Raw genomic sequence first — 18,128 nt, forward strand, 5'->3', positions numbered from 1 at the left:
ATTCTTGATTATGTGCATTCTGATTTATGGCGACCATGTCGCAGAAAGTCAATAGGTGGATCTAGTTACATGTTAACAATTATTGATAATTACTCGGGAAAAAGTATGGCCTTATTTTTTGAAGCATAAATATCATGAATTGTCAGCATTTAAAGAGTGGAAAGCTATGATGGAATATCAAACTGGAAAGAAGGTAAAGATACTTCGTACTGATAGTGGTATTGATTTTTTCTTTAATCAATTTGATGATCATTTCAAGTTTGGAGGCCCTATCAAACACTACACGGTTCCTTATACTCCTCCACGGGTGTTGCTGACATATGAACGGGGCCATTACCTCCAAGGCCCGCTAAATGTTGTCAAATACAAGATTGCATATGCATTTTTGGGCGGAGGTCGATTCCACTGTTTGTTATCTTATTAACTGGTCACCATCAATTGTTATCAATAAGAAAACTAATTGAGGTATGGGTGGTTGTCCTTCTGATTATTCATAATTATGAGCTTTTGGTTGCACTGCTTATGTTGATGTTGACAATAAAAAATTAGAGCCTAGGCTATTAAATGCATCTTTTTTGGTTACAAACCTAGTGTTAAAGGCTACAAATTGTGAAATCCTGATAACCCACAGGTGTATGGGCTCGGTTGTAGACTTTTTAATAAGTAAGAGTGTTGAAGCAAACGAGAAGCTAAACATAGAATTAACCTTTTTTTTAAACTTGTTTTAAACCCAAACAGATTCAACTCGCATTATAACTTTTTTAAGAAAAAAGCACGTACACTATTAATTGTGCAAGTTGTGCTTCATTCAGTCCGCATGCATCACAATCGTATCATGGGTGCAAAGTGTCTACGATGCACCGCCTTCTTTCACGTGGCCAGAGTTGACGAACGAGAAGCCCATGTCATGTAGGGCGTCATCGACGATCCCATCCAGCCTCGATGCCATCTTCGGCGTCATGTGGCTGAGCCAGTAACTGAGCATGTCCTTCCAGAAGAAGGCGTCGTTGGAGACAATGGTCATGCCTGGCGCGCCGTTCCTGTTCACCTCCAGGTTTCGCAGCTTCTCCAGGCTACACAGCTCCAGGATGGCGCCCACCACACTGGTGTCCACCTCCCCCGCCGTGAATGGGCACCCGAGGAATCTTAGCTAGCCTCCAGACGTTGCCCGACGCATCGCACAACATCTCCTCGTACCCGAGGAAGAACACATTGTCCGAGCTCTCCCTGCTAGCCTCCCAGTACTCGGCCGCCTGCCGCCACACCGGCCCGCATCTGTTTTGGCCCTCGCAGAACAACTCGAAGAGCTCGGCGATGTCGAGGTCGGGGTCAGGATGGGGGTTGACGACGGCGTTGTAGGCGATTACCTTCTTGAGGAACCAGTACCACGACACTAGCACGTCCTTGGGCTCCCGGCAGATGTACACGATCCGGCAGCCGCTAGTGAAGCGGTCCGGCAGTTGGGAGTTAGCTCAGTGTGTGGCGAGCACGCACCGCAGGGATGGGAACGCCGCGGTGAGGACGTCGTGAGCCTCGTTGTTGGAGTGGCTAAAGAAGACGCCTTCGAGGAACCTGACGCAATCGTCCAGGTTGTGATCAAGGAGCGGGTGGTTGGCCGAAGACGGCGGGTGAGCGGCGCGGTGTGTAGTGGCGAAGGCGAGGGCCTTTAGCCACGTGGTTCCAAACTTGGGGCACGTGATCAGGAGCACGCCGCCGGGTGCCGGCTCGCCTGGCTCGAAGTGGTCGTAGAAGGCCGCCAGCGCCGACAGGAATCTCTTGGGATCACCTCGGCCACGTTGTGCGTGTGTGATACGTCTTCATCGTATCTACTTCTCCAAATTCTTTTGCCCTTCTATTGCACTATAATTTGCATGATTTGAATGGAACTAATCCGGACTGACGTTGTTTTCAGCAGAATTTTCATGATGTTATTTTTGTGCAGAAATAAAAGTTCTCGGATTTACCTAAAAATTTACGGAGAATTTTTGTTGAATATATAAAAAAATACTGGCCCAAGAATTAACTAGATGGGGTCCATCCAGAGGCCACAAGCCTGGGGGTGCTCCCCACCCCTGGGGCACCCCTAGAGGGCTTGTGGGACCGCTGGACCTCCTCCCACCCTGACTCCAACTCTATATAACCCTATTAGCGGAGAAAAAAAATAAGAGATAAGAATTCATCACATTTACGACACGGAGCCATAGCCGCCTCCTGTTCTTCATCGAGAGGGCTGATCTGGAGTCCGTTCAGAGATCCGGAGAGGGGGATTTGTCGCCATCATCATCACCAACCTTCCTCAGTCACCAATTTCATGATGTTCAACGCCGTGCGTGAGTAATTCCATCGTAGGCTTGCTGGTCGGTGCTGGGTTGGATGAAATTCATCATGTAATTGAGTTAGTTTTGTTAGGGTTTGATCCCCAGTATCCACTATGTTATGAGATTGATGTTGCTATGATTTTTCTATGCTTAATGCTTGTCACTAGGGCCCGAGTGCCATGATTTCAGATCCAAACATATTATGTTTTCATAAATATATTTTTGTTCTTGATCCTATATTGCAAGTTGTAGACACATATTACGAGTTATGATCCGCATACCCCAAGGTGACAATAATTGGGATACTTTCCGGTGATTACCGTAGTTTGAGGAGTTCATGTATTCAATAAGTGTTAATTCTTTATTCCGGTTCAATATTAAAGGAGGCCTTAATATCCCTTAGTTTCCATTAGGACTCCGCTGCCACGGGAGGATAGGACAAAAGATGTCATGCAAGTTCTTTTCCATAAGCACGTATGACTATATACGGAATACATGCATACATTATATTGATAAATTGGAGCTAGTTCTGTGTCACCCTAGGTTATGACTACTACATTATGAATATTATCCGGCACAATTATCATTGCCGATCCAATGCCTAGGAGCTTTTGACATATTGATCTTTGCTAAGTTACTTTCATTGCCACTAATGTTATCATCACTGGAAAACTTCTACTGTTACTTTTGCCATCGCTATCGTTACTTCCATACTACTTTGCTACTAAATACTTTGCTGCACATATTATGTCTTTCAGGTGTGGTTGAATTGACAACTCAACTGCTAATGCAAGTGAATATTCTTTGGCTCCCCTTGTGTCAAATTAATAAATTTGGGTTGGATACTTTACCTTGAAAAACTATTGCGATCCCCTATACTTATGGGTTATCAAGACCTTTTTCTTGGCCCGTTGCCATGGAGCATAGCTCTATTCTCTGAATCACTTGTGATTTATATCTGTTGATCACTATGAAGAATTTGAAAGATACCAAAACCAAGATTTTTCCCTCTAGAACGAGGGGAGGTAAGGAACTTCCATCTAGCTCTGCACTTGATTCACCTTCTGTTTTGAGTAAGATTGCGGCACCTACACCTGCTATTGATTCTGATATGTCGCAAGTAATTGATGATGCTACTTCTACTATGCATGATGCTTATGATGATACTACTACTTTGCTTGATAATACTGTGTCAGTGGGTGAATTTCTTGATGAACAGCTTGCTAGAGCTAAATATGTTGAGAATGCTGGAACTGATGATATTTTTGAAACTGATGAAATTATTGAAACTGAAAACTTTGAAACACATGTTAGACCTAGCTCTCCAAGATATGAACTTCCTGTTACACCTGAGGGTTATGTTATGAATGGAGAGGTAGCTAGTGAATTTCTTGCTAGAAAGAAAAATCTTGGAATGCTAGAATGCAATATGATCCTAAGTTTGCTACTTCACATATCTTTGTTACTGATATAAGGATTATGAATGCTCTGTCGATACTGAGTTAATTACTTTGGCTGAATTTGATCCTTTCCATGGTTATGAATCTGAAATTGTTGTGACACATCTTACTAAATTGAATAACATAGCCACCCTATTTGCTCATGAGGAAAAAAATTGCTATTACTATATTCTTAAGTTGTTTCCTTTCTCATTAAAAGGTGATGCTAAGATATGGTTTAATTCTCTTGCTCCTGGCTGTGTGTATAGTCCTCAAGATATGATATACGACTTCTTTGAAAAATATTTTCCCGCTCATAAGAAATAAGATGCTTTACAGGAAATATTTAACTTTGTGCAAATTGAAGAAAATAATCTCCCACAAGCTTGGGGGATCCTTCTCCAATTACTTAATGCTTTACCTGATCATTCTCTCAAGAAATATGAAATACTTGATATCTTTTATAATGGACTAACCGATGCTTCTAGGGGTCACTTAGATAGTTGTGATGGTTGTGTTTTCAGGGAATAAACTGCCGAACAAGCTCAAGCACTATTGAACAATATATTGAGTAATGATAATGTTTGGACTCTTCCTGGACCACCTCCTAAGGCAACTCGGAAGAAGAGATGCATTTTATTTCTCAGTCCTGAAGATATGCAAGAGGCAAAGAAATCTATGAAAGAAAAAGATATTAAAATTGAAGATATTAAGAATTTACCACCTATTGAAGAAGGTTCATGCATGTCACTAAAAAATATATCGTTGGATTCGTATGTGAACATAGTTTTTAATGATATTATTTTTTATGACATGCATTCATATTTTGTTAATTAAATTTATGGTAAAAATTTGACACAAAATACAATGGGAACTTATTAGTTAGTCTTATGTATTGCCACGCATGACACATAATAGCATAGAATTTATTATGATATGGTATCATAATATGATACTCAAACATCTTTTTGTTCATTTAATTTTACGTCATCTCATCGAAATTGCCTAATTGACATGCATGATGCTAGTTATGATACTCCAACTACGACCAACCTTATACATGTGCTGTGGAGCTCATCGACTTAGAAATTAAGTTCTTAGGCCAACTACAACGGCAGACTCTTGACTAGGTGCGTATAGAAGAAAAGGTAAATGCTATTGAAATAAAAAAATATGTCAGAGCTAATGGCAGACGCAAATACTGGCGCTAATTGAACGGTAATTAAACAGCCTACGAGCTTGGTGCGGGAGAAAAAATGACTTAGTGTCTGATGTCTTTCTTTGCGCCAACATGGCGTCTGACATGGCCTTATGATGCATGTGATGGGTGTTGGGGGTGGGAAACAAGACATGATTGCGAGTTGATCCTCCACCAGGCTTAATTTAACTTATCTTGCAGGTGGAGCCTAATTAAATCAGCTGCTCAATTTTATCAAGGATTAGAGGCACCGGCATTGCAGGCCATGTCGGCTCGATCTGTCCTCAGGCTGATGGACGTTGGTATGTTTGCTTTGATGCATCATGCTAGCTGCAAGGGTACCAAAACAATGTACTAACTAGTACTACAAAAGATTCTTTGTATGCTTAAATCTGAAACTGAAGTATGAGTCAGCTGCACAGGCATCACGAGGAGGGCGGCCGGCAGTGTGCCATGTAAAAGGCAGTGGATGAAGCTCTCGCTTGCAACTATGAACCATGTGAAAGGCAGTTTTTTTAGGGAAGAAGAACAGAGTGACCTGCATGGCTGCATATTATTACCAACTACTGTGAAACCACTCGACGGATCCTTGTGTGCGGCCCAGCCCAGCCTGGCACAAAAAACACATGTGTGTCTTGCTTGAGAGCTCCTATTGGCCCCCGTGTGCATCCAATAGTCGAACTTTCCCTGAAAGCCGCACAAACGAGCCGGCCCATTCCCCGGCGTCGAGACAAATGTGAATATTTCACAACCAATAAAAATCTGGTCGATCCTATTTGACGCTCGTTAGTGTCAAAACGCCGGAGCTTCTCTAAAGGCACTTCAAGTTGGGCCGGCCCGCGTAGGTGTCACTACTTTTCTGTTTTCCGTTTCCATTTTTGTTTTATCTGTTTTCAAATCTTTGTTCCAAAATCTAAACTATGTTTCGGGGTACCAAAAAAAGTTCCCGTTTTCAAAATTTGTTCCCAGTTTTCTAAAAATGTTTACATTTTTGAAACAAGTTGTTCATGTATTAAAAAGCCTCAATTGTTTTTAATTAGTTCACATTATCAAAACTGTTTGAAATTCAAAATTTGTTCGGCGTATATCACAAAAATGTTCAATATAAATTCAAAAATTGTTCAATGTATATCACGAAAATGTTGAATGTATATTTAAAAATTGTTCAGTGTATATCACAAAAAGGTACAACGTATATTTAAAAATAATTCACTGTGCATTTATCTATCATTCAGTGTATATTCAAAATGATTGAAGATGAATAGATTGGAAGTTTCGCACACAAAAATAATGTTTCAACTTATACTAAAAAATGATCAATATATACTAAAAATAGTTTACTGTGTATTTAAATATTGTTCAGTGTATATCACAGAATGTTCAATGTATATTTAAAAATGGTTCAGCGTATATCACAAAAATGCTCATTGTATATTTAGAAAGTCCATATGTTAAAGTATTCGATGAATGATTACAATTTCAATTTGTTTTCACATTTTCAATAATTATTCAGGTTTAAAACTTTGTTTGAATATAAAAAAATCATGATTTTCAAACATTATTCAAAATTTTGAAGAAAAATTGTTCACAGTTGTTTCCAAGTATTGTTGGATTTTTTTTAAATATATGTTTCTGTATATAGTAGTTTAACTTTAGCACTGCAATTTAGCAGTACTTAGTCGGTAGCTCCTTTTGTTGGCAATGCTTTTTTACGTTCGCTTGTCTCCTTGGTATGGGGCGGCCCGTTTCCGTGATCCTTCAGCGAGATCTCCTCTATCGGATGCTCCCTGGTGTACAATAGGAGCTCTCTAAAAATCTGAGGTGTTGTTAGCCAGTTGAGCTGGCGACTGCCAGCGGCTAAAAAGCACTGCTAAGTTGAAGTAGTAAGTAGAAGAGACGATCCTTTTTCACAAAATTTTCAAAATTTCAGGGGAATAATGTTTGAAAACCATTGTTTTTTTTGGAATTTTGAACAAATTATGGAAAATAAGAACAATGTTTCAAAATATATGAAAAAATCTGAAATTTTTGAACATTTTACTTAAATGTGAAGAAAATTCGAAAATCAACAAATGTTTAGACATGAATTTCTGTTTGAAATAGCGAACAAATATTGAAATATTAACAATAGTGAACATTTTTTTGAAAATTTGAACATTTTTGAAACTCAGAACAATATTTGCACATGTAAATAACTTTTCACTATGTGAACAATATTTGCAAATTTAGATAATTTTTGTATTGTATTATACAATTTCAAATGCACATGTATTCTGCTTGGATGCATGTATGTACTTCTTATTGTATTTGACACAGTGAGTGGATTGGTTAGGGCTTAGACATGTGGACTAAGAAGAACATACTATGTTAAGAAGATAAATATTAATTATTTTTGTAATGTGTATAATAATATTGTTTTGGAGTGCAGAATTTCACTTAAAAATAACAAATAATAATGGTGCCTGCTTGCTTCCGATATTTCCCACAAGATTCAAAGAGAATTCGTCTTATCATGAAAATTGCCAAAAGATATATCTAAGGGTGAAATCACATTTTCAACCACCACCATGAGGACAAACCAATATAAATGAAAAATGTTTAATTTATAATTATTGAATACTAGCCCACGCATCAGCGAGGGGCTCTTTGCTAGTTATATAAATAAACATAATCCAGCTTCTGAACTGTTTTGGAGCACTGCCAGGTTCGTCCGTGCAGGATTGGCTAGGGTTATTTAGAGACCAAATGGCAAACTTGTCAACTTGGTCAAGATAGCAAACGTAGGCGGCGACGGTGAGTACACTCTGCGTACCAACCGCAATTACAACTAGAGGTACGATTCCTCACTGATGCTCCTTATTAATCTATGACATAATCTTCCAACTGTAATCACGTTGACACATTTATAATATTTGGCCAAAACTCAGCCAAGATCGTGTTTGTTCTCAAACTGTTCCTTTTCTTTCAAATTGTTCTTTCATGTGGTCATTAATTGATGTTTCTATATTTTATTGAAAGGCGTATGGTGTTTAGTTTCCAGGTGGGTCTTTTCATTTTTTGGAAACAGTCAGCTGAAATTCCATACAGGTCGCTGGTACTCAGAAAATTCAATTTGCTTTTTTGTGTGTGTCAAGGTTATTTCTCAAACTTTTTGTGATTATGTTTCTGTTTAATATGCCAATGAAAAACTGATCTAACTCAATATTAACACTTTGTTTTTTATTATGCTGCTGCATGACAACTATTTCCTATCCTTTGTTTTTGACTTTGAGGGATCACTTGCAACATATCTGCAGAAATAGAACTATCAAGTTCCTTGGCTCCCTCGGCCCACCCACTAATTTCCTATACGCAAAAAGTAATATAGAAAAATGACCAACAGCCCATCCTATATATTTTGCAGCTCTACCATATAAAACCTAACTTATATTCACAAATTAATCAGCATAAAATAGTTTGAATTTTTAAATCTACTTTTAATTACTATAGTTTTTTTAAAAAGCAATAAACCAGAACAACATAGGAAAACCAATTTTTTTGAAATAACTAATAGACAATACTAAAGTCTAACAATTCTTTGTCAACAAACAGAATTATAAAGGAACCACTTTGAAACCAGCTCGCTCTCAACAACAACAAAAAACACATTAGCAAGGGCTTAGCAACGGGCGCGGTGTGCTGCCGCGCCTTCTGCCCGCTAGTGAATGCCTCCATTTCGTGTACAATATCATTTTCATACTCACCCGGACACTTACCAAAGCACAAAAATTGTGCTCTTAGAGCATCTCTAGTAGAATCCCAAATATAGGGGACACTACACCGACAAAAAAATGAATTTAGTTACAGGTCAGAAGAACATTCCTATCTTCTGATTCTTGCTTCCACCTCCTTGACAGAACATCGTGTGTGGGGCAAGAGAGAGCAAGAGACCCTCCTTGACTTGATGTCAGCGCCCGGGGCACGACAAGTACTGATCGAGCATCCTCGACGATCTTACACAAGTGCTTGATCGAGACGTTAAGTGCCAGAGGCTGGAAAAAGTCAGCATTAGGAGTGGTGAGTGTGGAAACATTCATTCATGGTTCACCATTATGTCGCATAACCCAATTCACACCATATATGGGCCTCATGGTGATCCCAACAAAATATGCCACAAGAAACAAGGAGACGTTAAGAAATATCTTTGGGGAACGGGAAGAGAGGAGCTAGTTCGGTAGGGAGGGAGCAGAGGAAGACGAAGAAAAGGGGATCTCGCGGCAGAGGAGTAAAGTGGTTCGGTGGGAAGGGTTGAAGGAGGAGCGGCGGCGGATAGGAAGCTCCATGCCATGGCAGCCATAACAAAATGTGAGATCTCACCACAGAGGTGGGCAAGGAGATGCGGCGACAGGGATGCCGGTGCCGGCGTAGGAGGAACAGGAGTAGGACCAAAGGCAGGAGCTCACCTGGGCGCCACTATCGATGGACTCATGTAGGACCCCGCCTTCTCTTCCCAGTCCGGGCTTTAATTTGGCCAAATTGAATAGGTCGAGTGGGATATCTCTGAAATTTTGGGATGGAGAAGGGTGTGTGGTAGCACTGACGGGCGATGAAGATCTCCCGCCACAAATAATCACTTTGGAAGTGCTATATTTTTCAATTTTGAAGTGACCTTATTGTTTTGGTTGTTTTTAGGGTACATTTCAACTTCAAACCTTTTTATTGTTGAGTACACACCTTTGGAAGTCCCATGCTCAAATTTGGATACTTTTTGAGTTGGTGTGCTATTTTTTTCAAAGCATTAACTGATTTTTCAGCAATTTAAAAAAAGGCAAAATGCTCTTCAGTTCCAAATAACGTGCAAACGAGCTTGAAATTGATGAAACTTGGCATGATGTCTTCATAGGACCCCTGTAGGTTATTGCAAAAATGTGACAACTTTACGAAAAAAACTTGATGCACTTCACACACAACTCATTTTTTCGAATGGAACACTCGGCGGCGAAGTATCAGAACACTCTGCAGCGAAGTATCAGGGTTTCGAATGGGAAACCGCCACTTTTCACACACAACTCAATTTTTCTACATTATTTCAACTTCAAACCTTTTCACGGTCTTCAAGTCCTGATATCGTTTCTAGTGGCGAGTGGCTATTACGGTCTTCAATTCCTTATATCGCGAGGGTGCTTGCATGTTCCCCTTTCGCTTACCACCATTGTAGTGAAATTTTTAAGCTTCGGTGGGCAGTATACAGTTGAAGGCAAAAGGTGATCGTTTTCTATGTAATTTTATTTTTGGTTGGTTGTTTTGTGTCTTGTTGTCTTTGCTTTATACATGCTACTGTTTTCCTTTAAAATTATCAAATATATTGGCGGATTTTCTAAATAAATAATTAAAAAATTCACAATATGCGTTACTCGTATCATATAATCTGACCCCAGTAAGTAGCCATCCAAACCTACTAAAATCCATCTCTGCACCCGAGCTCATTTGCACCCGCGCTGACGAAAAAAATCAAAATAAATACTAGAAAAATTCAAAAAATTACAAATTTTTTGTGTGGTAGAAAATTTGCTGCGTGAGACCCACTCCAAATTTCAAGTAGTTTGGATATATGATCAGCTCTCAGCAAAAAAAGACAAATTGGGGATCTGTAAAAATGTTTACTGTTCATGTATTGTTTTGACCCGATTTGTCTTTTGTGCTGAGAGCTGCTCAGATGTCCAAATGACTTGAAATTTGGAGCGGGTCTCACGCATCAAATTTGCTACCACACAAAAAAATTTGGAATTTTTTCAATTTTTTTTGATTTTTTTACGATTTGTTTTCTAACCGGGTGCAGATGAGCCTGAGCACCGAAATGCCCTACTCTCCAAACCTATAGCTACAATTACACTCATCTAATCTGTCAAACCACGCGGACAATACCAAGTGCCTCAGATTGAACGAGATCGGCAACCTGGATGGATAACAGCAGGCCATGCTCCGTCTCCTTTGCCAAGCGTGGCATCGAGAAGTGCCCGTATGTGGAGCTCCCGCTGCGGAGCTCCCTCATGGCCACCAACGCCGCGACGGTGTTCCTAAGGATGCCTTGCTCCGTTGCCATGGGAGTCATCTCAGTGTCGGTGCAGCGCTTCCTCGTCCACGGATCACCATTGTTGTCGGAGGCGAACACGGCCTCCATGCTATCGGAGGATCCTCGACTTGAGCTCTGTCGTGTAGAAGGGCTGCTTAAGCACCTCCTCGATGAAGGGCAGCCGGAGCAGCCGGCCCGTACGATGATGGCCTTTATTGAGCAGTCTATTGCTTTTTTATTCCATCATCACAAATTCGTACCAAGTTTTATTTTCCTTTCTAATAAAAGATCACATATATTTAAGAGCAATATTTTTATTCCTAGTGTTAGAGGAACACTTGTGTTGGATCGACCCAAATTGATATTATGCTATGAGATGCATTCGTCACAAGTTGATGATTAGTAACATAAAGAAATTTAGTGTTTGCATAATTCCTTATGACCATGAGAGTATCGGGTTCCTTCATGCTTACTTCACGAACTTTGGGGTTAGTTAAATTTCATCCGTAATAGGCTGGCTATTACGGCAGCTTTCGGGTTCTTGGAAAAGTATGACATGGGACTAGATAGCTCAGGATTGGGATTTGATTGTCCGACAATGGAGAGATAGTCTTTGGGCCCTCTTGGTGCTACGGTATCTATCATCATCTGGCCAGACACAACGTGATTTGGTCACGGGGATGATGGAACGCGGGAACGAGCAAGGAGAACAAAAATCGGTAACGGGGAAACTGGCATGTTGAACAAATTTGTTGATTCACATGGATGCCATTGAATCGCACGTCGGGTATTTGTAACATATCACGAAGCAACAGGAGCAATGTTCAGTAAACTACAGGTTCGGTTGGATTTTTATTCTTGTGGGTATACCGATCAATATGGATGTCCACGGTTCCGCTATTGATCGAAAAGTGTTCCGGTCATGTCTATACTTCACCGAACTTACAGGGTCGCACACACTTTAAGGTTCATCTATGTGCTAAGTAATAGACAGGGAGTCCGAGAGATTATTGGTGGAAAAGTTTCGGAGACGACGGGAAAGTTTCAGAGAGAAAACAAGAAATGTTTTGGAGACAAAACTACACACCGGAAATGTTCAAAACATCCAGAATTATTTTAGGGGGTGCTAGAAATGTTCTGGACCTTTCAGAATTTTTTTGGGATTAAACAGACGCCGAAAAATATTTCATGAATGTTGGAGTGAATAGTGAAAACACTATTAGGGTACAACCCCTTTTGATGGCTTTTTGAAAATCCACCTTTTGAGACTTTACCACAAAGTCAAATGTGATGTCATGTGGTGGTTGGACCCCCTTTGGGGGTGAGGGGCACACATGGTGGCCGGCCCAAGGAGGATCTCCTCCATGGAGCTCCACATGGAATTCTGCCATTTCGAAAAGAAAAAGTCCGACTCACATCAATCGCGAGGGTGTCGCTAGGAAGTGTTGGGAGTCTAGAGTTGTTCTGAAGTTACACACACATCTTTGGTCGATTTTCTTGATGCAGAAATCCAGAAGCGGAGGTGCTCGTGGAAGACAGCATGGACTCCCAACAGGCTTGATGCCGCCGGCGATCCGGACCATAAACCCGCGATGGCCATACGCGCATGCATGCATCTGATGGAAGGGAATCTGTGAAATGATCCGGAAGCCCGTCTTGTTAGCATGTACAGGACTTGGGGTGGATCTGTAGGGAGCCATGTGGCCTGCAGGAGCCATCGGCCTCTGTTTTCCTTGCTCTTTCCCCCCGCCACCTAAAACCAAATGCACTTGTAGCCATTGTATTCCATGAGGTGATACACCTATCCTTATGCAGCCGGCTTACTGTGGTTGCGTCGGTAGAATTGTGCTGTTAGCTAATCTCATGCAGCTGAATCTTCAAAACACTGGCGATATTCGAACAATCCTTGGAGGCGGTCTCTTCACCACCAATTTCGCATATGATACAGCCTGAACTTGAGCATATCTACAATACAAAGGTTCCGACATACATAAAAAAGTTTCCTAGCTAGTGCACATGGACCGACTCAACACTCATCAAAATCTTAAGAAAAGACAATCATTGATGAAAAATTGTGCCCTCTCCGTGCTAATGTCCTGGGGTCAAAAGGTCACCTATTCTTTCAGTGATCCTTCGCTTAAGGGATTTTGTTAGACTGGCTATTGTGCCAGCTTAGACAACCATGGCTTCTCTGCTAGTCTCATCTACTACGCCGCCACTGCCAGACTCTCTTAAATTGTTCGTCATGCTCACTGTCGTGTCGAATATCTAGGATTCCAGGAACGAAAAGTTTTTAGAAACGAGATGCTATCCTCCAATGTTGCAAATAAGAAATTTCTATATTCTTTCAATCTTTGGACAAATCGGCTTAGCCGAAACAGAAACATCACGACATACTATGGCATGATCACCTTTCCTAGCATTAGCGTGATATGAGATATATTCAGGTTTGGATGCCCCACCCCCACCCCAAAATAAAGAAAATAATCTAATAAAAATGAATATGGTTCATCCTGATTTTTTTCATCCTTTCTTCATCGAAAAATTATTTTTTTATCCAAGGTGGTACTAAAATTTGTGAGTCCGTCTGCTAGAGAAAAAACGTTTGTCCAGAATTTAATATGGCCCAGCGAAGCCAGCCCACTTATTTTCCTCCCCACGTAGCTGGGAAAACCCTATTTACCGCACATGAGAGCAAATGATGGGAGCTTCTACAAGGCACCCAAGACTAGGCCAGACCATTTCCCCTTTTTTCTGTGTTGTGTTTCTATTTTTTCTTTTTTATGTTCCTTTCCCTTTTTTGTTCTAGTTTTTTTCTTCCAAGTTTACATTTCTTCTTTACCTTTTTACATAAATTCAATTTTTTTAAAAGTTCAGAATTTCATTGTTTCAAAGTTTCAAAAAGTTCAGAATTCCAAAATTTTGTTCCCATATTGAAAAAGTTCGGCACATTAAATTTTCGTTCTCTTTCCATAATTTGTTCAAAACCAAAAAAAATTATTTTTAAAAAATATTTGTGCTTTCCTAAATTGTTCAAGATTTTCAAGAAAACACGCATTCCAAAAAATGTTCCAACTTTGAAAAACATTCTTGCTTTAGTGAAATGTTCACAAATTAGAGGATGAATATTTTCTGTAGTCCCACATTGCTCCTTCACAAATAATCGTACAAATTTATATACTTGTGCAGAATGGATTAACCTGAGTGAAGGATGGACGGATTGGTAACTGAGCTAGCTGGAAAAGGCCCATGAATTGTTTTAAACTAAAAAAATGTTCCCATTATTTAAAAAAATGTTTCTGTTTTCCAAGATTGTTGGAGATTAAAAAGGCGTTTTAACAAATTTTCCAAAAATAAAAAAAATACTCTTTTTAGTGCATTGTTCCTAACTTCAAAAAAATGTTCATGTTTAAAAAACACATTTTATAAAATTGTTCTGAAGGCTCAAAAGATGCTCCTATTCTAAAATTTTGTTCACAAATTAAAAAATGCTAGCGTTTTTTTATAAAAGTTCTATGTTTTCAAAAAATGTTGTGAATTCCAGAAAATGTTCATGTTTCTAATTTTGTTCTTCTTTTTAAAAAAATGTATGGAATTTTCAAAACATAGTTCGCATTTTTTTAAACTGTTCGGGGTTTCAAAAATTATTTGTGTTTCCATGATTATTCGGAAGTTCATAATTATTTGTTTTGAAAGGTAAAAAAATTGAAAAAAAAATCGAATCTGACCCTGTTGTATGTTCTTAAATATTTGTGCTAGCAACTGGGTAGCAGGATGTGTTTGTTCGAGTGGCTGGCAGCACTTGGTTGACTCTTTTGGGTCGTGAGTTTGATCCTTCAACTCGTTTTCTTACTCGTGCCTTACGAACACATGTCGTTTCGGTGCCTGGGTGTTTCACAGCCCACTCAACTTAACCGGTCCAACTACATGGGAAATAAGGGGAAATATTTTAAATAGTTCCACATTACTCCTGTACATATAGTTGTACCAATTTATATACGTGTGTGAAACTACATGTAGTAAGCTGGATGAAGGATGAATGGATTACACCGGATAAGTGATAGATGGATTGGTACATGAGCTCCTTGAAAAGGGAGCCTGGATTTTTTGAGGATTGCTATCTGAGGAAAAGAGAAGAGAAGACCCTACTATGTGAGCTAGATGCATAGGAAGAGAAGAAACGGCGTACTATGGAACTTCACTCCTTAAATCCTCTCAATCAATGAATGAAAAAATGACTTGTACATGGAAAAGAGAAGAACCGTCTCACTTCCATATTATGGAACTTCATATCGTAAAATCCCCTCGAATAAGTGGAAAAATAGATTGAATATATTGTGGGCCTTCTCTGAAGTTCAATGACCGAACAAAATCCGGGACCTAAATGTTCAAACCTCATACCTTAAATCCCCACAATCAATGAACGAAAAAAAGCAGCATGATTGCTTCATGTGGCGATACCTAGAACCTATATGTTCCATCTCGGCGTGCACGTAGGATTATGATTGCACATATAATTCTCACTAAGTTAAAATGCACACTCAATGCATGGGCATATGTGCTACGGAGTATTAGTTTATATTTGTTATCTATCATTCCAAAATGAAAGAAAAAGAGCTCCTTACAATAATAAGAAATTAGCTACTTAAACTTAGAAAATATTGATGCCTGAGGGAACTTATTATTCAGAGAAACATAATAGCTTTTTACATATCACCCTCAATCAATGAACAAAGCACCCGCAGGTGTATACAAGGAACAATAATCATGAAAACAGGCCGAATATCTCTGACCATCTTATTTTCTTGAAGGAGCAGTACTGAAATTAAGCCACATATAGCTCGAGCGAAACCTCTTGACCTGCTAGCTAGTCCATGTAAACACCAATTGCGTTCAGGTATCTCATATCAGTACGCCCAAAGAAGCCGACAATTGTTTTGCCATTCGGTGCGACAGCGCTGAAAGGAGTACCGACTTTTGCATTACCAGTATTTCCATAAGGTCCGTAGGATTTCTTGTTGGTGACAAACTTGAGTGTCTGTATGACATCGAGGTTATTATGTTTGGTAATTGTTCCAGACACTGCTGTCACAACCTCCCCAGGGCCGAGCACAATCTGTACATGAATAAAGTAATTTATCTTAGTACTCCCTCTATTCATCAATATAGGATGTTTCACACTGACCATACAAGTCTCTAAAATGTCTTCTATTTATGAACAGAGGAAGTATATTTTTACAAGGTCCTAAACAACCATAACGGTACAATACCATACCATGAATGGAAATTAATGAATTTTTCTTAATTCGGACGTGAATTAAGGCAAATTAGAGCAGGCCGGCCGGAAAAGAACTAAGTATGTAAATAAACACACCTCGGCGCGGTTGGGATTCTTACTACCCCAAGGACCTGCGATGTGCTTGTTGCCATTTTGGCTGATGTAAGAATATTCAAGTGAACCAATTACTCCTTGATACAGGATGGTGATGCTCTCTATCTTCCAGGGTTTTTCTGATTCAACAACCGAACCCCCATTGCCACCCCATGGGCCAACCTTCGTGAGAGCGATCTGCATGTGTACAAATAACGGATTAAGAAGGATCAGTGAATAAACATGCAAATAAAATTTGAACACCAAAAATCTGAAGACCCTTCCTTTCTAACCTGCTTCCGGCAGAAACCGTGGATGGTAAGCTCGATTATGTCTCCACCATCTATGTTCCCGTGCAGCTTTTTGTTTACAACACCACGTGCCATCGCGAATTCACCAGTCCCCCCAACAATAGACCACTCACCTTCTTTCTCAACAGATGCTCCTATTACCTGAAGTGTACTTTCCTTGAACCTGTGTAAAAGCTAGTGCATTTAAATATCCTCGCTAATAAAGCCTTTTTAGATGCTTAATTAGTTAATTATAATTCTGATGAAACAAACTCTGAATGTCTAGTAGACTCTAGGTTGTGTTCCTCACAAAAACAAATCCTAGCAAGTTACAGACAATGCCACAATAGATGGCACGGCATACGTACATATGTAATAAAATATTGTAATGTACGTACCCTTCAATCTCGAACACAATGGTGAAGGTATTGTGCCAAGTACCAGCGTAGAGATGCAGCCCTTGTGCACGGGCCACTAGCTTGGCGTTGAGGCCAACCCCATCATATATAGTCCAGTTGTTAGCTAATGTCTGGCCCCACTCAGTAGTAGCATCTGCAGCTATGATGTTTGATTGGTTTGGGCTCGGTCCCGAATAAATGTGGCGCCAGTACAAGCTACTGAATTTAAACTCGGTCATCTGTACGGACCCACCAAATGGAGTCGTATGGAAATTGGGGTGAGTGGCCATCTACTCGGCTCGTGGAAGTTGGAGCAATGCTAAGTGGAGTAGATCAAAGCGATTCTATCCAGTAGATCTATACTGAATTTGTGTGCTGTGGAAAAAGAAGCTGGTGAGGGTGGGTATTTATAGGCCAGCTCAAGCAGATCAATCGAGTAGATAGACGTACGCACACCATATTAGGTTTATTCGTGAGCATCATCTTGTGCACCGTGATTGTATTCAACATAAGATGCTTCTGTACTCAAGCATAATTTATATCGCCTTGTGCAGCATGAGATGTTTTGCCACCTACGAGAGGCACATGGCTAGCTAATGGTTCTCACCACATGGCTAATGTGATGTACTTCTTTCTTTTTGGGGAAGCTGAGATTTCATTGATTAAACGCCACAACATCTGCTGGGGGAGATTCTACAGAAGAGCCACAAGAGGAGTGCTTATCAAACATGTGATTTTTTTTCTGCAACTGTAGGTGAGCACAATTATTAGGCCTTGTTTGGTTCATAAGTCCTAGGACTTTTTTTAGTCCCAACTTATAAGTCCCAAGTCCCTATCTGTTTGGTTCCCGGGACTTATAAGTCTCTATAAGACCATATTACAATTATAAGTCCCTATAAGTCCCTTCTTGAGAGTCTTATTTCATAAGTCCCAAATGCCCACTTTAAGTCCCTATAAGTCCCTCCTGTTTGGTTTAGATAGGACTTATAGGGACTTATTTAAGTCCCTAGACCAATAAGTCCCTGCAAACAAACACCCTCTTACAACCCCGCCGAGCAAAGA

General features: G+C 40.0%; 1 protein-coding gene and 1 pseudogene across 1 annotated transcript; both read right to left on the reverse strand.

Annotated features, from left to right (window-relative positions):
* Positions 1-850: 850 nt before the first annotated feature.
* On the reverse strand, positions 851-11,115 carry LOC123153926 (cytosolic sulfotransferase 8-like; annotated as a pseudogene).
* Positions 11,116-15,652: 4,537 nt separating this feature from the next.
* On the reverse strand, positions 15,653-17,448 carry LOC123147224 (mannose/glucose-specific lectin). The gene is made up of 4 exons (XM_044566469.1): positions 17,067-17,448; positions 16,672-16,852; positions 16,382-16,576; positions 15,653-16,123 (listed from the first exon to the last, which is right to left on the reverse strand). The coding sequence occupies exons 1-4, from the start codon at positions 17,354-17,356 to the stop codon at positions 15,875-15,877; spliced, it is 915 nt and encodes a 304-aa protein (XP_044422404.1). The 5' UTR covers positions 17,357-17,448; the 3' UTR covers positions 15,653-15,874.
* Positions 17,449-18,128: the final 680 nt, after the last annotated feature.

This window comes from Triticum aestivum, chromosome 7A (genome assembly GCF_018294505.1).
Source record: "Triticum aestivum cultivar Chinese Spring chromosome 7A, IWGSC CS RefSeq v2.1, whole genome shotgun sequence".
NCBI classification, from domain to species: domain Eukaryota; kingdom Viridiplantae; phylum Streptophyta; class Magnoliopsida; order Poales; family Poaceae; genus Triticum; species Triticum aestivum.